Here is a 21,077-nt window from a genome sequence, read left to right on the forward strand (position 1 = left end):
CAAAAGGCTCCATGAATCCTTAGCCAGTCTGCACAGGACCAGACCTATCTTTAAACCACATCAGGAGGAGTATGCCAAAAGGTCACCTCTACTAGTGAATGGTCAGATGGTCATCTGTTAGGGTCTGGAAGGTGAAGTGCCACCTGCAGGTTTCAGTAATTTATTTTCTGAAAGATATATTGCCATGTCATGCATCTTCTCATTGAAACCCTCATAGGGCATAGGATATTTAAATTAAAACAAAATAAGTAACAGCAGAACATGCACTCATTGGTTTAGGTTATTGTGTAGCTGTCCCTATACTTGTACATTCATGATGTGTCATATTCCCTCTAAGAAACTTCATCTTTCCATCTCAAGTGTTTTCCACAATAATTGTCATCCTTACATTATTCAGATCCATTTCTTATCCAAACAAAACTTGCTCATAGAACTCTGTGGACCATTACAGAGATATTGCAGACCATTTGTCCTTTGCCAACCACAGTCTAGTGGGAATGCTGTGATAATTCATTTAATTCCTTTGTTTCCTAGTATCTCTACACTATTTCTCATGGTTTGGTCATTTGAAAATTAATTCAGATTTTTTTTTTTTTTTTTTTAGACCTTTAACCCCTTTTCCTCAGGCAGAACTGTTATGGTCATTCCTATGTCCAGGGTGTAGACCAAAGGTGACCAGGCATTTTCCATCAGGGTCTCTGGCCTTTAAAACATCCTACCTGAATTTGCTGGCATCAATGCACTTTTATATCACCTCTTTACATTCCTTTTAACCCAAATGTATTGCAATGTCACCTAAGTGCTATTTTATTACATTGTAACTTCACTCTAGTAATATTCAGATCATTTTCACACGTTCACAGTTGTTTCATTAACAAAATGACCTCTTATATCAGCTGTTAAAAGTGTATGCTAGCATTAAATCATATCAATCATATGTGAAGAAATTCCACTCTTCCTTTTTATATGCAATTAAATCATCAAAACAAACAGCTTTTAATCTATGTTATCTGAGCCTTCAAGTAAAGCTCAACCCCATCATAGACATGTTATCCTCCAGTGTAAATAATAAGCTGAACTGAATGGTCAATCTAATTGTAGTGTATTGTATGCAAAAAAAAAAAAAAAGTTAGTGCAGGTAGTGGTTAGGCTTTAAAATTTGAAACATGACACAAAATTATAATACACTATACTCTGAAGTAGATTGTACTACCCATGGTAATTAAAACACCACATTTAGTAAACACGCACAATGTTGTTTCACTGTTGCACCCACCCATATCTCCAGCCCCCCCACCCCCCACCCCACAATGCCCTGAGGGCAGAGCTGGAGTCTTGGCAAGGTTCCACAGGATCTGCCTCCCTATAAAGGAGAGGTGAGCTTCCTGGGGTCTCTCACTCTCGGCTCCCCAGAATGACTGACACTGCTGCTGCTGCTGCTGCTGCTGTTGCTGCTGCTACGGGATCAATGAGCTAACTGGAGCCCGCTGCACTCTGGTCCTCTGCTGCTCCTGCTGCCTTTTCCAACTCTATCTTTTGGGCTGCACTGAAATACTAGATTTGCAGTTTTTTCAGGGGAGGTTGGTAATTAGGATGTTTATTAATACATAATTTTGACATTCAACCTAAACTGTTGTACTGTTTACTGATGCAGCTAATCATAATCTGATGCATCAAGAACTTTTATGGATTGTAACACTGAATGATTTTGAATTGTTGTTGTTTTTCTCTGTAGCCGGGGCAAGGATGTTTCAACACTTGAAGTCGGTGCTGCTGGTCACAGCGCTGACCAGTGTATGGGCCCAAGACTTTTATGATGAGAGGAAAACGAGCAAAAAATTCAGGAGCAAACCTCTGTCACCTCTTTCTGCAAATATTCATGATGGACAAGGTAAGAATGACAATATCTCAGAAACAAAATGTTGCTTTTCCAGTCTTCATAGAGCTCATCATATTGCTAATATTTGTGTGCATGCTTTCCTTAATTTTGACTGACATATGTCTGATTGTGCAATTTTACTACATAAATTACTGCAAACCTCCTTTGTGTGAAGACTTAGATTTGTAAGAAGAAGAAAAAAGACAGCTTTTGACATCAATTGAGTAGTCATTTATTTATCCAGTTTAGTCATAAGACTTGTAAAATGTGTTACAATGGCAATTCAAAGTCTTTCGTCTCATTGTTTGTGCACACAGCAATGCTAGATGAGGCCTGTGGCTTGGAGCTCTCCTTTCTCTTGGACAGCTCTGAGAGTGCTAAGGACAACCATGATCAGGAAAAGCAGTTTGCTATGGACGTGGTGAAAATACTCCAGGGGTTCCAGCTGCCAAACGGCCGCTTCTTGAGTTTGAGGGTGGCTCTGCTGCAGTACAGCAGTCATGTCATCACAGAGCAAACCTTCAGAGACTGGAGGGGCGTAGAGAACTTCAGGACCCAGATAGCTCCCATTGTCTACATCGGACACGGCACCTACACCACCTACGCCATCACCAACATGACCAGGATCTACCTGGAGGAATCCAATCCCGGCAGCATCAAAGTGGCCGTGCTGCTTACAGATGGCATCTCTCACCCGAGGAACCCTGACATATTCTCCGCCGTCGCCGATGCCAAGAACCAAGGTATTAAATTCTTCACTCTGGGCATCACCCGGACAGCCAACGAGCCAGCCAACGTAGACCAGCTCCGTCTGCTCGCCAGCTCTCCCGCTGCCAAGTTCCTCCACAACTTACAGGACGAAGACATAGTCGGAAAAATCGTCACTGAGATTGTGAGTATAATACCTTGTCTTTCAGCGGACAGCATTGAGAAAGAAAAGGGATGCATTTGCTTTGAATGAGCATCTATTCAGGGTTTCAACATGGACAGGCTTGTTCAAGTATTTGTATAGAGATGGAATGATGACAATGCATCAGCGAGACAAATGAAAGAATGTGAATGACAGCTCTGGGTTTAAGCTTTTCTCCACAGCTTTACACCCCCCAAAAAACTAGTCAACATCTGTATGCGGTCTCATCCTGTCCATTGGGATTTCTTTTCATTTTTTGTCTCTTTTGGGAAAGACCATTTGTCTTGCTCTGTCACAAGATGCAACTTGTCATTCTTAAAGAATTTGAAAACTTGACGTATGTGCTGACATATTCAGGAATTGTCTATATCACCTTTTTCCTTCCATTTTTAAATATTGTTTATACTCCACTGCCTGGCCCCAACACATTCACATCTCTAAGCAATGGATGTACGAACATCATAAGCATCTGCAATATCTTATATGATGTAATCTAATTATATCAACTTTTGTTTTCTTTCTTTCTTCAGACTGGCTTGGCTGATGAAGGAGTGAGTATTATTACAAACAGACAACTTATTTATAGCTATTTGACATTTAATAATGTGTAATTGGGTGGAGGTGCTCACTTTGACTATATAGGATTACATTCATGACAGCCTAGCAAAATTAGATGTTCTTTTTTTTTGTTAAAGTGCCCTGTGGCGCAGAGATGTGCTTGCGAGAAAGGAGAGAGGGGACCCAGTGGGCCTGCGGTAAGTATTTAGCCTCAGACTTTTCAAAACATCCCACAACTAAAGAAATGATTTCCTTTGAAGTGTCACGGTGGTTTGTCAGAAAGAAGGATTCCTGAAATCTGGTTCCGACAAATCTGACATGAGCCTGATATTTTCAGCATGGTAATTGTGTAGTTTTCAACAATTGGATAATTGTTTGCTTTTCCCTGTCAGTATATAGCTTGCAGGCGTTTTCACAAGCAGAGTAAGTGGACAGGTGGTCCTGTCCCACATTCTTAAAGCATACCTATGGCAACAGGGAAAGGAGAGGAGACAGTGTGGTGTGTTAATCCCAGAGAAATATGTTTGTTGTGTGCCCTTTCTCAGCCAGTTACTGTGCATTTCTCATGTAACGTAAGATGTTCCCCATGGAAACCAGAGGCACCACATTTAACGCTCTTCTTTTCTTTAAAACTAGACCTTTGACCATAATAAATCCAACATCCAACCCCTAGCGCTGCAAGGTCAGTGACACAGTGATATGGGGTGTGGGAGTGCAGCATGGAGCACCAGACATTACACATCACTTCTGTGTGATGCTTGACAAAGAAGAAGAAGACGATCCCCTCTAGACATCCACTTGCACTTTTAGACGTATATGCAAACTTCCAGTCAGTCCCCCCTGTCTATCTCGGATGTCAGATGTCAGAGGTAATGTGAGGCTTTTCCAGCGACCTGGCAGATAATCACGTTGCTGACAGACAGCTGCGTGGTCATTAACCAGGTGCTTTTTCCTTAGAGAGATTCTTCAAATTCTTACGCTCAGACTAAGAGGCTCTCATAATTGCGCTCATTAGTTTAATGGTCACAAACTAGCGATTTCTGGCGGATAGCAACAGACACACGCTGTCCAGGTGCATCTCAAGACAACGACTCCTGGCTCTGTGGACAAGACGCCTCATGTCCACCTATGTCTTCAGCTGTCAAATCAATAAGCAAGCACACATATAAGACTCATTCAGAAATTAGCCCAGTGACTTTTTCCCCTCTGTTGCAAACAATCTCTGTCTAGGAAATAAAAGAAACTTGCAAACAGTGTACATGGACTGGAGGGCAAAAATCTTAGGAGAAGAAATTAATCTTAACACGTATTTTGTTTCATTCCTCAGGGGAAGAAAGGTCGCTCCGGAGACGATGGAGCCCCAGGCCTTAGAGGGCAAAAGGTGTGTGTTTTTTGATGGACATAATGTACTATGACTCTTTGACCTTGAGGGCTCTTTCAGGTGTTATATAATCCTTCCTGTGCTGCTCATCTAAAGTCTATATGTGTCTTTTGGAGGAAGTTGTTAGGGTTCTCACACTGGGACATCCAGTTTATGTAAACTATGAAGGTAATTGGTAATATTTTCAGCAACTGTCAAACAATGACTATTTATGTGGAAGCCCATTGTAAACAGTACAATTAGTTCATCTGGTCTTCTGTTTGTATGATTATCAATACATGCAGGTAATTTAAAACAGATTAATACATATTTAGTAATGACATTGTTAAATATTTGATTCTATATTTAAGACCACAATATTTCTGCTGAATTCTCAGTGATCTCCAATATTGATGCATTGATACAACCCCTATTACTGTTACATTGGCAACATATATGTATACGTACCTTCCCCTGAAGATAGGTGCGTGTTACTAAGTGGTAATCAAATCCTTTGAGACTGCTTTATAGGTGGTTTGACTGATCCATGAGTTCTGGTCAGGTTTTTAGTAGATATGCATATGTATCAGTCGCTGTCCTGCAATGTGCATAAGCCTCTACTTAAAAGTTCAACAAATAAACAGACCTTACTGAGAGTTACCTGAAAAGAGATCATAGTGTGTTTGTTGGCTTTGATTGAGTGTAACGTTGTACATCTTTGTTTCTACAATAGCTAAGAATGGACAAAATAAACACAGTTTTTCATTTTCATGTTCTGACATAACCTTAAGGCCAAAAAAAGGTCCCATATACCTTTTAAGGGAGAGGTGAGGAATGGTATTCAGTTGGTTGCAATCTGAAGCCTCACCACTAGAGGGTGTCTACTTAACTATTCTTCAGACAAAGTGATATCGATGTAATGAAACGGTGTTATCCTGTCACATCAGGGCGAAGCAGGATTAAGTGGACTACCTGGACGAGAGGGTGCTGAGGTATGTTGTACTTGTCTATGACCGAAATAAAGAAAATATTCATTCTTGTTTGTCCAACATCACATTTTTTTTATTTTAATTGCAGGGGAAACCTGGCTACAAAGGAGAGCAGGTATGGCATTTCAGGCTAATACAATGATTATATTTTATGTCACTGGATGCAGTTTAATCTGCAACACTTGTGATGTCTACATAGGGTGAGAGGGGTGAGTGCGGCACTCCAGGAATCAAAGGAGACAGGGTACGACTGCACAGCTGACACTAAACACACTGAAAATATATGCTCACAATTTGAGCATACTGTATTTAATGCTAATGTCTTTCTATTCCTGATGCATTGTGCTCCAGGGTCTTGAGGGTCCAGTTGGTGGAAGAGGACTCAGAGGTCTGCAGGTTAGTAATAATCCATGTGACTACAGGTCTTGTTTTTGGATATTTCAAGGCTTCATATTGTTTCTTCATACCGAGTGATACCGAAACTCACATACTCAATTAATGATCTGTTTCTGGGTGTTTCAACATTAATGGCTGCATGTTGTCTCTGCCCAGGGGTTACCAGGACCACATGGAGACCATGGACCAGAAGGCCCTCAGGGAAAGCAGGTCAGCCCCTTTTGAACCACTCTCACCTACCTCGTTGCGCACATCTGCTGTGACCTTTATGTTTCCTTTTAAATTAGTGTAAACTAGAGGTTGGAAGTTTTACTACCCCAGACTTAACCATACAGCAGAGAGGGCTGTTTGTCTGGTAATAGACCCCTACGTGAACATTTGGCAATGACCCAATAGTCTTCTCCATCATTACTGTTATTTTCTGGCACGGGGATGAACCACCAGCACTAAAAAATCACATTCTGCATAGGGCTTGTATCTTTTTTTCTGAAAACAGACTAGGAAGTGCCTACAGCACTGTCAGCCTCTCCAACAAGATCTGCAGTTAATAATCTACACAGAGAATCAGTGTATGCTCGATGTCTCACCATGTGAGGACATGTAGGCGGCATTTGCAAAGATTGACAGCAGTCTTGGTGGTCCCTGTGTGGTGAGACCTCTGTATTTCTATAATGTGTATTTATGTACAGTATGTACCTATTCTATTCTATTATTTCTATAGAAAAATGCATATTTAAATGTAAATTCTTACTTATTAATCCTGACAATCAAATCAGCACATGTGAGACAAGATCATTGTTAGAGAAATCATCCAGGTTAAATTCACATTCACAAATGGGATATAGAAACTATTGTGTTAAAACAGGTGAAAGGACTATGGTATATCACATGTCTTTATTGTCAGGCTCTTCATTTGTGTTTTTTTTACCTTTAGATAAAAGCTACTTCAACCTCAAGAATCTTTGATCTTCCAACAGTTATTTGTGTTTGATGTTTCTTAAACTCTGAGATGTTCTTGGAGCTTAAGATTTGCTCATATTTGTCCTGACATGCAAGTAGAGATCAAAAATCTCACCAACTTTACAGTAAACACAAAGGATTTAGTTCAAAGGATCATCTTATCCTTTCAGAGAAAGCCGGTTCAAGTCAAGACGTTTAAAAGATAAGTAATTTAAAGGACAATGCAAAATTAATGACGAGTGTTATTATGTTTGTGATCACAGGGTGAACGTGGCCCATCTGGGCCTCCAGGAATTCAGGGGGAAACTGGTATTGGGCTCCCTGGACCAAAAGTGGGTCTTTCTATGATTCAACCTATAATACTTTATTGTACTTGCTTTATTGTACTAACCCTAACTGTGATTATTTGAATGGTAGCCTACGTTTCTTTTCGCTGCTGTTATCCACTAATATACAACATCGATCTGCAGGGCGACATGGGGTTCCAGGGCAGATCAGGTCCTCCAGGTCCTCCAGGAGTGGGTGAACCTGGACTTCCTGTAAGTTTAGAGCAAACTGTGCTATGGCACATTTTTGGGTAGTTTTGTGTGTGTAATATTTGTGTCAGTGACTTGTGTGACATGTTAAGAAAGTCCATATACTTGAACACTGTTTGTTTGGGTGACATATTGCTACTTTGGCTTTGTTTACAGGGACCTCAAGGACCACAAGGTGTTCAAGGGGAAAAAGGACCCCATGGTGAAGGGTTCCCCGGACCAAAGGTATTATTTTGAGTGTGTCAAGACTTGAACACGCTGTACGTTGTTTTGCCACAGTTCTTAAGAAGAATAAAGTTAAGACCCCTCTATCACTTATACTGTTGACACGCCCTTTTGTAAGGTATTTAACCCCCTGTTTAGCTAAGGGATAAATGTGTGGAACCACACAGTGCTGCTGGAAATGCATTCAAAGCCTATTATAAAATAAAACGGAAGTCTGTGTTGATCATTTACAGGAAAGCAAAGAGCGGTGGGAATAACATGCTCAAAACCTACTTGCACAAATATTGCATGAATCAGATGTTAAGATTAAGATCTACTTTATATATCCCAGGCTCGGAAATTATTGTGTCACAGCAGCAAGCATAACATTAGAAAAATAAGACAATAAAATTGAAACAATTTTAGTAAAAATATATACATAACTTAAGAAAAAGTATTCATAAATGAGAAGAAATCTCAATATCCTAGGGGTTAGATCCTAAGGGGATACTGGCTACAAATGTGTATCGCTGCCATTTCTAGTAGACATAATTCTCAGGCCTGAAAATAACACAAAAGCGCTCTGACATTGCTGATGTTCGAGTGTATGTTTCAGTCTAGTTGTGTATGTAACAGGGGCATTCTGCAGTTCATGGTCTGCATCTGTCAAAAGCAGATCTCGCTCTGTTCTAACTGACTGACTTGCAGCTCAGGTGTTCATTCAAGCATTAATACTCTCTGTGATGATATGTAAAGCCTGTGAAAACTATATCTCTTACCACATGCTGCAACATGCTGTACTATGGAACATACACTTTGCAACACTCCATCTCTAAAGGGAGAAAGCTGGGATTCAACCGAGGGTTTAACATCTCATAAAAGACTGGGTGTAACTATAATGATAATATATGGCTTACAATGTAACATGTGCTTGGAGATTAATAGTGACAACAGATTTTACTGTACGGAAACAAAATATAACCACAATGAAGTGAGATTATGATACTTAAAAAAGAATAAAGACCCTCCCACGACAGAACTTGTGGGAAAATGTGACGATGGGAGGAGTTTATTTATGAGGTGGTAAGGATTAGTATGCACACTATTATTTGTTAAAGGAAGCTCATGGAAAAAGAATGCAGAAAATGTCCTCAGGCAATTACACATCTGTGCCACACTGGCTGTTATAACTTTCATCCCTCTGCCGACTTCTACCTCTTGTATGAGCGATATGTCATAGGTTATGAAATCCTCTCTCCTCCACTCACTAACATGAAGTTAATATGATCAGGTTTGGAATATCTGTTTCGTTTCACATAGATGTTGGTCATACTGCTCCTATCAGTACCGCCCAAAACTTTATTATTCCTTCGTAGTGGAAAAGGTCAATGAATCTTTCAGCCATGAAGGAAGGAGAAAAAAACAGTACCATTCCTGCAGAATAGGATCATTTGGTATCAATCATAAGAGGCGTACAGGAGCCAACATGCTCCTGTTCCATGGTGTCTTCAGTGAGAACAATGCAAATTTGGCTGTGGCCCAATCTCAAGTGGTGTTGTGATGTAACTGATAATAATGAAACTGACACTGATGGATTGATTTTGTTCCTCAGGGTGATCGGGGGCTCGCAGGACCAAGGGGACCAAGAGGACAGCAGGGAGTAGGAATCAAAGGAGAAAGGGTGGGTGATAGATTTATCATCTAAGAAAGAAAATTCACTTCAACATACACTTCACAGTTCCTCCCTGAGAGTTTTTCTCTGCTATGTTGGAAAAGTCTATATGAACACAATTTAATTCCTGACGTATTTCAGTTTGATATAATCAAACATCATCACCAACAACAACAACCTTCTAGCTCAGAGCAGTATGTGATGGGCTGTAGTTTAATAATCTAATTTAAATCTTAAGAGAACTTGGCTGTAATGCAAAAAGGTACAATGCAAGATCTGAGGTGTTAGGAGTGCACAGGTGGGAGATGATCAGAAGGTGGGGGATGGTCAGGTATCTGCAGTAACTGTTCTGTCATTCAGTTTCTATTGTCATATATAGAACAAATGTCTGTGCTGACTTGTCTATGCTGTTTTTCTTTCAGGGTGATCTGGGGCCTCAAGGTGTTCCAGGGCCAACTGGACCGACTGGAGCGGGCATACAGGGAGAAAAGGTCAGTAGGATATTGATAGATATACCTAAATGTTAATAAAGTCATGTATCTAATTTCTCTGTCACACCCCATGTGCAACTGTAACACATCCTGCATTGATAACCCTCCAATCTTAATTATTGCTTAGGGAACTGAGGGTCCAAGAGGGCCACCAGGAGTCAGGGGTCTTCCAGGAGAAGGTTTACCTGGACCTAAGGTTTGTTCACAGAGAGCACCACCTATTATAGACTAAGATTTTGATTCCATTTGATTTTTTATATTGATGTAAAATTGATCTTATGCACAGGTTTAATGTAATCAGGGTCTGATATTGTGTTTGATATCATAATCAATATAAATTAATGGTAAAGTGTTCTAACAACATGGCAAACAAGTCCAGGACACACAACCAGTTCCAAATAAATAATTGAAAAAGTACCTCAATTTGTAAGGTACCAAGTTAAAAAACTAATCCTGTTCCCAGGGAGACCAAGGATTGCCAGGAGAGCAGGGAGGTCCAGGAGACAGAGGCATTGGTGAGCCTGGTTCAAAGGTAAACCAGCTGTGATGAGAAACAATTTAATTGTGGTCCTGGTACCAGTGTTAATGTATTGAATCCATCAAAAATGAAATAACACTTTTCTGCTATTGCAGGGAGAGCCTGGATCAGCTGGTCTGGGTGGTCTGCCTGGTCTTCCTGGAGAGGATGGAGCTCCAGGGCAGAAGGTAGAGTGCATAATGCCAACTCTGTGAAAAACTTCCTATGTGTAACCCAGGTTCCTCCTATAATCTGAACCATAGCTCCCTTTCTTACTTCCACTGGCTTACAATGAAAAAGTACTTCCAGTATCTCTTCTCTATAGAGTCTCTTCTGCCTTTTCTCTCTTAGGGTGAGCCCGGTCTGCCAGGTTTAAGAGGTTCTGAGGGAGCACAAGGGATTGGCACTCAAGGAGAGAAGGTATGTTAGATGATGTCCTTGTGTGTACTTCACATTGTTTATCGGATCAAACATTAATCAGATGCTGTGTGGTCTTTACCTCCGCCCAGGGGGACCAGGGTCTGAGGGGTATCCGTGGGTTACATGGGCCTCCAGGTATTTCAGGACCCTCAGGACCAAAGGTAAGAATTAATGGAAGAAAAGGCTCTTGTTCCCAACCTCATTCCATTAATTCAACAATGAACATGCTGCTGTTGAAGATTTATGCCATACTAATCCAACCGGTGAACAGAGCCCAAAAAAAAAAAAAGTCATTTACAGGGTTTTGGCAGATAGAGTATTGTTACAATAGTGAAGAGCACCAATTGCATCGTAAATCTCTGGATGACCCTTTCTTGTCAGGGCGAACGTGGGATACCAGGCCAGCTGGGCATGCCAGGGCAGCCAGGACGCTCCATATCAGGTGCAAAGGTAAATAAACCCATCATCAGTGTTGGCAGGTAGTAGTACACTGCCAGTGAGTGTGATGCCATGTATTGCATCAAAATATTGTTGCTGCTAAGAATCACTGTGACTTTATTGTTTTGTCTCCAGGGTGATTTAGGTCCTGCTGGGCCTCCTGGTCCTGTTGGGGAAACAGGCCACGGACTACCTGGTCCAAAGGTAAACACGGCCATTTAAATTTTAGATAGATATAATATAAGTTTGTACAGGCTGCGTTATGTTGTGGGTTTTCATCACTGTGTTTGGTCTCTGAACTAGGGTGATCGTGGTTATCCAGGTTTACCAGGTCCATATGGTCCAAAGGGTGAAGGCATTCCTGGCCCTGTGGTTTGTATTACCGATTAGAAATCCTACCTTTCAGTAGTCAGTAACATCCTGTTCAAGCTGGTTCAGTCTCATCAAATCTCTGCACTTTTTTCAGGGTCCTCCAGGCATGCCAGGCTTATCAGGAGAACCTGGCCCAGAAGGAATAGGAATACCTGGTCCTAAGGTCATTGTCTACATGTTTTTTGTCTCTGTGTTTGTGTGCATATCGTGACATATCATAGTTCATTTCATAATATCATGTTTGTTCCAGGGTGACATTGGCTTCAGAGGATTGCCAGGTTTGCCCGGCCCACCAGGAGAGGGTTTACAAGGACCATCAGTAAGACATTACTAATCTGAATCAAAGCTAATAACTGAACAAATGATCCATTAACTAATTAATTAATTTGTAAGGTTGAAGATTGCACTATGCAAGTATCTGATCACTTACTAAATGCTCTTTTAAACATTTGTATTAAGGGTAGTGTTGGAAGACCCGGACCTCCTGGGCCAAGTGGACCTCAAGGAGAAGGTGTTCAAGGCCCAAAGGCAAATGTTACCATCATTATCTTCATGATGAAATTTAATTTGCATTTGTACTATTTTGTCTACAGCAACAGTAAAAGCTCTGTGATGCAATTATTAGGTGCTGTTACATGCTACAGAATTGCCTCACAACAGCTGCAGGACAAATCATAATTTATGATCTTTCAAAAGTTTGGATGTATCCCTCCTGTGTGCCTCAACTAAGAGTACCTATAATTTCAGGGAGAGCCAGGATCTCAAGGTATGACCGGGCCTAGAGGGCCTCAAGGAGAAGGGTTTCCTGGCTCTAAGGTGAGGAATTCAGATGTATTTTTTCCAGAATTTTATTGATATGTGATTAACTGGTCTCTGAATGATAACGTTCTCTTTCCTTGCCACAGGGTGATCGTGGATTACAGGGTGAGAGGGGTATGAAAGGTTTAAAGGGAGACTTGGGAGATCATGGAGTCCCTGGTGAATCAGTGAGTAAAACAGACATTTCATTCATTGGTCCTCATGTCAATAATCAGCCACCCCAGATAGTTCATAAGATGTTATCAAGAAGTTTTAAAACTTAGTCTGCATGGCAAAATCCAGAAGGTGTTATTCATGAGGGACTGTTGTCTTACGATGACTGTCTCAGTTCCACCTCCTTGTAAAAAGTATTGAGTAAATTGAAATTGAATGTTGCAAAGTCTCTTCAAGCATTGATACTTTTCATATTCTGGAGAAAGAAGTTGAAAGAAGTATGTGTCTAGTGTGCGTCAGAAGGTATGCAGCCAAAACAGATGAGTTGTTTGATACATTGGTAATAAAAAGTGACATTGTTTTCAACTTTTCTCCAATCCTAGGGGAGGCCAGGAGCTAAGGGAGAACCAGGCCTTACAGTGAGTTCCTCAGTCAAACAAACAGTTGAGTTTTCAGTAAAATGTTGTGATATTATACTAATGTTAATGTTCCATATTTTTCAGAGAGAAGACATCATTAAGCTGATCAAAGAAATCTGTGGTAGGAACACCAGTCAAGTTTATTTTATTAGTAGTGTTTTGAAGACACTCGTACACCTTTTTGTGACAGTTTAGGGTCCAGTCACTATGCCTCCAATTGATCATGTGCCCTGGCTACTTGGCCAAAGGGATGTTCCTTTGGGTGACTGGCAAGCGTGCATGACTATTACCTGGGAGGTGTCGGTTCAATCCCCGCCCGGGCCCTCTTCACCTTGCCTCATTTTGTAAGTCTGGTCTGAATTCTGGCAGAAGGATTTTGTGTAAGCTTCAGGTTTTTAAGCCTTGATGGCAGTGGTGGATGTTGTTGATGTGTCTGTGACTGTGTCTAAAATATCTTAACCAATGGATCAATTACCATAGAACTTTGTATTGTCATTCATGGGCCCCAGAGAATCAACCCTATCAACTTTAGTAACTCTCTGACTTTGCCACTGATAATTTGGTTTACAACCAAACTAATGACTAATTCTCATCTGCCTCAGCTGCATTTGTTCAGTGCTAATTACATCATTTTAGCAGCAAACAAGCTCATCTTAAGATGGTAAATATTGTGTAGACCCTCTCTAAGATAGAAAAGGCTTTGTACAAATGCTAAAACCTATGTACCTTGTTTCTTTCAGGATGTGGTGTCAAGTGCAAGGAAAGGCCCATGGAGCTTGTGTTTGTCATCGACAGTTCAGAAAGTGTCGGCCCTGAGAACTTTGAAATCATCAAAGACTTTGTCACACGGTTGGTGGACCGCACCACAGTTGGCCGCAATGCCACAAGAATCGGACTGGTTCTCTACAGTCTGGACGTCCATTTGGAGTTCAACTTGGTTCGTTACATGACCAAACAGGATGTCAAGCAGGCAATCAGGAAAATGCCTTACATGGGTGAGGGCACATACACTGGCACCGCCATCCGCAAGGCAACTCAGGAGGCTTTCTACAGCGCTCGGCCTGGAGTCAGAAAAGTAGCCATCGTCATCACTGACGGTCAGACCGACAAACGAGAGCCTGTCAAACTTGACTTAGCTGTGAGGGAGGCTCATGCTGCAAACATTGAGATGTACGCCCTTGGGATCGTCAATTCTTCCGATCCTACCCAGACTGAGTTCCTGCGAGAACTCAACCTCATTGCCTCTGACCCCGACACTGAACACATGTACCTTATTGATGACTTCAACACGCTACCAGGTGATAATCACAGTCCGATCTTATGAACATCATGCTTCAGCAGCATGTTTCATGAAAAAGTTTATAAATAGCTTATTATTAATAGTGGGGCGGATTAGCTAAACAATCGTTCACTTTGTGATAAAAGCATGAAATTTGGTGGATGTGTTGGTGAATATGTTTCAAACAAATCTGGATATTGGGCCACCTCAAAAGCGCCCCCTAGTGGCCGTGGCAGCCATTTGTTATGCGAATAAATGAATGATTAATATAAACTGCCCTTTTAATAATACCAACTGGTGATGTATTGTATATTGTTGGAAAGCCTGATTAGTCACCTTTACAACGAGGTGCAGCTTGTAAGGATCGTGCATTCATGGAATGAGCAACGGGGCTAAACGTGTGGGTAGCGCACCCCAAAAATGTGCATCCCCTGTGGGGCAGATTAGCTCAATAAATCACAAGAATTGTTTATTTTGTGGTAGAAGCACAACATTTGGTGGATGTGTTTGTGGATATGTTTCAAACATTTTTGGTTTTTAAGGACCCTTAAGATGTCTACTTAAGATTTTTGCTTGTTTCCTGGGTCAACTAATGTTCCATGGGGGTTTTTTGCCGGTCATTTTGAATTTATGTCCGCACGAATGGCGAAAACGCCAATTTTCATAACTCCTAAACCAGACATCATACAAAGACAAATGAACACACTTTTTCATATAATTATGACACCAGGAATCAAATGGAAAGGTCACTGAGATGGTAAAACCACTCTTTATCAGAGAAAAATGAACTCTCGTGTAGTATTTTAGTATAAATAAATTGGTCGCTCCAACACATATGGGTCATTCCATGAAATTGGTAACTTTGCAACTTTGAAAAGTTAAAATTTAAACTATATTTAATTGCTATGTTTTAAGTAGCCAGGAATCAAAGAAAGTTTAAAATTACAAGAAATTATGTATTGTCATCTCAGGCTGTGGAATTTAATATTTTATTATAGTTTTAATGTTTTCCTAATCTTGTCAACCCTGTTACCGACATAAACTTTACAATATACAGTATTTCTAATTAGAGATTATTGAGAATATTTTCTATATATAGTCTATATAGTCTATAATGGTAACAGTTGAAATTCAATTTTTTAAAACCATTTTTTATCAAATTAATGACAACAACAGGGTTGAAGTTATGGTAACAGGGTTGACAAGAGTAATAGATGACAGGACACACATTCTATTGTCACTGCAAAGGTAACAGGGTTGACAGTAACAGGGTTGACTATTTCAAGCTAATTTGCCCATTGCTAGCTGAAATAAATGCTAGCTAAAGGGCAAACTGTGTACTTTGAAAGGTAATTACCTGTAGATATCGATTATATTATGAGAAATAGAAAATTGTTTAGACTTATATGTTAAAAAGTGGTAACAGGGTTGACGTTATATGCTTGTCCCCCCCGGTCCAACCTTGAAAAAACATCAAAAATAGCACATAAGAGATGAGAGAAAGCTACTTATTACTGAGCTGTTAGCATCCTGGGTAAGAGATGATGCAAACTCCTGTCAATCATGTCAAATCTGGGATGTACCATTGTTTTTCAAGGGTTTTTTGGTTAGGGTAACAGGGTTGACATAAAATCAGGGGACACCGATAAATTGGTAAATATTTATAATAATTAATATAAATTATTACCAAAAATTTCATGGAATGACCCATATAGTTGTGTTGCTCATTGGGGTAGCGCACCCCAAAAATGTGCATCCCCTGTGGGGCAGATTAGCTCAATAAATCACAAGAATTGTTTATTTTGTGGTAGAAGCACAACATTTGGTGGATGTGTTTGTGGATATGTTTCAAACATTTTTGGTTTTTAAGGACCCTTAAGATGTCTACTTAAGATTTTTGCTTGTTTCCTGGGTCAACTAATGTTCCATGGGGGTTTTTTGCCGGTCATTTTGAATTTATGTCCGCACGAATGGCGAAAACGCCAATTTTCATAACGCCTAAACCAGACATCATACAAAGACAAATGAACACACTTTTTCATATAATTATGACACCAGGAATCAAATGGAAAGGTCACTGAGATGGTAAAACCACTCTTTATCAGAGAAAAATGAACTCTCGTGTAGTATTTTAGCATAAATTACTCAAAAAAAAGTTCGGAAATGTTTTTTCAGTCCATAATTTCTCCCTTTTAATAATTCCGGTTGGTGCTGTCTTTTAGACCGATGGAAAGCCTGATTAGTCACCTTTCCAACAAGGTACAACTTGTAAGGGTTGTGCATTCATGGAATGAGCAACACAACTATATGGGTCATTCCATGAAATTTTTGGTAATAATTTATATTAATTATTATAAATATTTACCAATTTATCGGTGTCCCCTGATTTTATGTCAACCCTGTTACCCTAACCAAAAAACCCTTGAAAAACAATGGTACATCCCAGATTTGACATGATTGACAGGAGTTTGCATCATCTCTTACCCAGGATGCTAACAGCTCAGTAATAAGTAGCTTTCTCTCATCTCTTATGTGCTATTTTTGATGTTTTTTCAAGGTTGGACCGGGGGGACAAGCATATAACGTCAACCCTGTTACCACTTTTTAACATATAAGTCTAAACAATTTTCTATTTCTCATAATATAATCGATATCTACAGGTAATTACCTTTCAAAGTACACAGTTTGCCCTTTAGCTAGCATTTATTTCAGCTAGCAATGGGCAAATTAGCTTGAAATAGTCAACCCTGTTACTGTCAACCCTGTTACCTTTGCAGTGACAATAGAATGTGTGTCCTGTCATCTATTACTCTTGTCAACCCTGTTACCATAACTTCAACCCTGTTGTTGTCATTAATTTGATAAAAAATGGTTTTAAAAAATTGAATTTCAACTGTTACCATTATAGACTATATAGACTATATATAGAAAATATTCTCAATAATCTCTAATTAGAAATACTGTATATTGTAAAGTTTATGTCGGTAACAGGGTTGACAAGATTAGGAAAACATTAAAACTATAATAAAATATTAAATTCCACAGCCTGAGATGACAATACATAATTTCTTGTAATTTTAAACTTTCTTTGATTCCTGGCTACTTAAAACATAGCAATTAAATATAGTTTAAATTTTAACTTTTCAAAGTTGCAAAGTTACCAATTTCATGGAATGACCCATATGTGTTGGAGCGACCAATTTATTTATACTAAAATACTACACGAGAGTTCATTTTTCTCTGATAAAGAGTGGTTTTACCATCTCAGTGACCTTTCCATTTGATTCCTGGTGTCATAATTATATGAAAAAGTGTGTTCATTTGTCTTTGTATGATGTCTGGTTTAGGAGTTATGAAAATTGGCGTTTTCGCCATTCGTGCGGACATAAATTCAAAATGACCGGCAAAAAACCCCCATGGAACATTAGTTGACCCAGGAAACAAGCAAAAATCTTAAGTAGACATCTTAAGGGTCCTTAAAAACCAAAAATGTTTGAAACATATCCACAAACACATCCACCAAATGTTGTGCTTCTACCACAAAATAAACAATTCTTGTGATTTATTGAGCTAATCTGCCCCACAGGGGATGCACATTTTTGGGGTGCGCTACCCACACGTTTAGCCCCGTTGCTCATTCCATGAATGCACGATCCTTACAAGCTGCACCTCGTTGTAAAGGTGACTAATCAGGCTTTCCAACAATATACAATACATCACCAGTTGGTATTATTAAAAGGGCAGTTTATATTAATCATTCATTTATTCGCATAACAAATGGCTGCCACGGCCACTAGGGGGCGCTTTTGAGGTGGCCCAATATCCAGATTTGTTTGAAACATATTCACCAACACATCCACCAAATTTCATGCTTTTATCACAAAGTGAACGATTGGTGTAAAATATTGAGCTAATCCGCCCCACTATAACCAATCTCTTGATTTCTTTTTTTTCCAGCATTGGAGTCTAAACTGGTCAATCAGTTCTGTGAAGATGAAAATGGTGCACTTATTTACAATCGTATCACAAATGGACACATGAACGGCAACAATGGTCATGGTGTTAATGGAAACAATGGCCATGTAGAGAATACAAATGGATATAATAGTAATACTTATGGAAACAATGGCTATGGTAATAATGGTAACACTTACGGTTATGGAAACAATGGATATGGCAATAATGGTAATTCTTATGGTTATGGAAACAATGGCTATGGGAACACTGGGAATGGAAACGATTACAAAGAGGAAGACCAAAATGAGAGACGCACCATCAATAGAGGCAGAGGGGACACGTTCACACTTCCCATCAGTGCTGATCCACTCCCCATTCAGGTCTTTACTAAAAACACTATTTTTGTTTTATTTAAGACTTTTAAGTAACTATTTTCTCTATTTTTGGTGCAGAATTCATCACCTCACTGATAAATTTTCATTTTGTCGTCTTAATCTAGGTAGTGGAAGATGATGATGGCGAGGATTTAGACATCAGAGCACACATTCGTGGCAGTAGCACTGTGGCAGTAGTCAACAAAACAACATTGGTATCAGCTGTGAGAGAAAGCTCTGTCTCCAGTGAGGCAGGCTCATCACCTTCATCATCTTCTTCAACTTCAGTCTCAACTTCAGTCTCATCTTCAACATCTTCGTCAACACGGGATTCAGTTTTATCCAACTCTAATCAGTTGCAGCGAGTGGTGAATCCTGTCCTACCTGAAGGTGAGTGCTGCATCCCAACTCAATACACAACTTAGTCAAATACAGACATGCTAGATATAGACAACTACGAGGGTGTCATTCTCTTTGTCTATTGTGCCATTGTACTTTGTACTTTATACTAAAACCCTGATTGGCTGTTTATGAGGCACACTTTGCAAAAACGAATGCAATCTAATACAACAGTCCTACAAAAGATCCCACCAACATGAAAGTGGTCAACCAGCCATTCTGAACAGGACTGTTTTGAGAGTATGAAAAGATCCTTGGGGTATTTTGACCAAAGCATGCCATGTCTTCAAGACACCTGGGAACTATTTTAATTTTTGAAAAGGGGGCATAATATGTCTCCTTTAACACAATGTTAATAATAACGTGACCAGTGAGTGTATATTATACAGTATAGATTAAAAACACAAATTTCTCCTTCAGAAGCCCCTGTTATTGATCCCCGCTGTAAGCTCATCCTGGATCAAGGCACCTGCAGAGACTACATCATCCGCTGGTACTATGACAAGCAGGCCAACGCCTGTGCACAGTTTTGGTATGGAGGTTGTGGTGGAAATGACAACCGTTTCGAAACAGAGGATGAATGCAAAGACAATTGTGTACTGTTCAGATCAGGTATGTTTTGAAGATTTTTTGTAAAGCAAAAATACATTTTCTCATTTTATTCACCTTTTCTGATTATTTTACTTTCCCGTTCACAGGTGAATAAAAAGGAGAAGAAGCAGATCAGAACAAGGACTTTTCTGCTCTCCTGTGTGCTAATTTGTTATTCAAATGTGATGCAATCTGTCACTCGTGTTCAGAAAATATAATGCACTTTTCTAACACTTAAATAGCAAAGCTGTGTTAAATAGTCCTGACAAACTAATCAAATCCTGAGAAACTGCCAAAACGTGACTCTTTAAGCCACTGAGCTCCAGAAAAAGTGACAATATACCTCAAAGAAAAAGGAGAAATGTGTTTAGTAGACCAGAAGAAATCCTTGATTCCGGGTTTGACCTATGCGGGGTTTAAACTCTCAACTTCAGGGAATGTGTTACAATTAATATGAACCTATACATCATTTACCATATAGATCATATACCTCTGTGAGCCATGAACTTTACATACACTGAATATATTTCTAGCAAGACAGCAGCAGAGTTGTTTGTTTACGTGGTGTCGATATAATTTGCTGAAATATGCTCTGAGTACCTTTGTGTACGCTCTGTCTGTTGTTGTTATAATAAATCAGTCCTTACCTGGAAGCTGTAATAAACAGCCATGCCTGTGTGGACACTGCCCCCAGGGGTGTGCTGTGAATGTCACGTTATGATGAAGATTTAGGCACTCTGCAGTCTATCCATCAAAGGCCAGTCTATTTTGGCTGTGTGTGTATATCTAGATACAAGTTTTGTATGTTTTGTAATAATAAAATGTAAAATAATGGTGATTGACTGTTTTTGCGTGTTTGTTAATCAAAGTAACAAAAAAGAAATTATGGAGAAAATATTTGTTGTTTTTTATGTGTGACAAATACTGTAATACAACTTAATTTTCTTTATCATGTGAAGTATACTGAGTATTGCCTTTGTATGTGAATTGTGCTATATAACCTACACCACTCCTTACTCCGTCCATGCGTAACATCTTAACGGTATTTTTGGCACGCCTGCCTTTAATAACACACTAATTAGGAGCCCCTTTGGATTTAATAGTTTGCTTCAGGGTATTCCTCTTCACATTCACAGGAAGAAGAAAGACAGCATGTTTCAAATTTTGTTTTATAGCACATTAGTGCCTGATAGACAGATGTTTCTCAAAGCAAACACCAGAAAGAAAAACTTCTTTGAGCAATATGGCCAGAGGCGGGGCTTTCATGGAAAATTAGAGAACTGTCCAGAAGAACAAGAGAGAAAAGAAAGAGGAGAGAGAACAGAGAAAGAAAAGAACAAGAGAAAAAAGAAAGGGAGGAGAGGAAGAGAAAAACTGAGAATGG

At 39.7% G+C, this 21,077-nt stretch overlaps 1 protein-coding gene across 1 annotated transcript; it reads left to right on the forward strand.

The window, feature by feature from the left end:
• Window positions 1–1,735: 1,735 nt before the first annotated feature.
• col28a2a (collagen, type XXVIII, alpha 2a) lies at window positions 1,736–20,372 on the forward strand. The gene is made up of 35 exons (XM_085764240.1): window positions 1,736–1,891; window positions 2,197–2,771; window positions 3,320–3,340; window positions 3,485–3,544; window positions 4,675–4,728; window positions 5,655–5,699; window positions 5,785–5,811; window positions 5,896–5,940; window positions 6,048–6,092; window positions 6,249–6,302; window positions 7,316–7,384; window positions 7,523–7,591; window positions 7,745–7,813; window positions 9,405–9,473; window positions 9,887–9,955; window positions 10,083–10,151; window positions 10,419–10,487; window positions 10,589–10,660; window positions 10,824–10,892; window positions 10,982–11,053; window positions 11,274–11,342; window positions 11,466–11,534; window positions 11,634–11,702; window positions 11,797–11,865; window positions 11,953–12,021; window positions 12,162–12,236; window positions 12,456–12,518; window positions 12,608–12,688; window positions 13,058–13,093; window positions 13,178–13,214; window positions 13,834–14,391; window positions 18,330–18,709; window positions 18,829–19,093; window positions 19,523–19,714; window positions 19,801–20,372. The coding sequence occupies exons 1-35, from the start codon at window positions 1,747–1,749 to the stop codon at window positions 19,806–19,808; spliced, it is 3,807 nt and encodes a 1,268-aa protein (XP_085620366.1). The 5' UTR covers window positions 1,736–1,746; the 3' UTR covers window positions 19,809–20,372.
• The last annotated feature ends 705 nt before the right edge of the window (window positions 20,373–21,077 follow it).

This window comes from Trachurus japonicus, chromosome 21 (genome assembly GCF_045865225.1).
Source record: "Trachurus japonicus isolate A0001 chromosome 21, Traja_1.0".
NCBI classification, from domain to species: Eukaryota; Metazoa; Chordata; class Actinopteri; order Carangiformes; family Carangidae; genus Trachurus; species Trachurus japonicus.

Coding starts and splice junctions, on each gene's coding strand:
- col28a2a (XM_085764240.1), top strand. CDS start 1,747: ATGTTTCAACACTTGAAGTCGGTGCTGCTGGTCACAGCGCTGACCAGT. Junction 12,689..13,057: donor ATGGAGTCCCTGGTGAATCA/GTGAGTAAAACA, acceptor CTCCAATCCTAG/GGGAGGCCAGGAGCTAAGGG. Junction 19,094..19,522: donor GAATCCTGTCCTACCTGAAG/GTGAGTGCTGCA, acceptor TTTCTCCTTCAG/AAGCCCCTGTTATTGATCCC.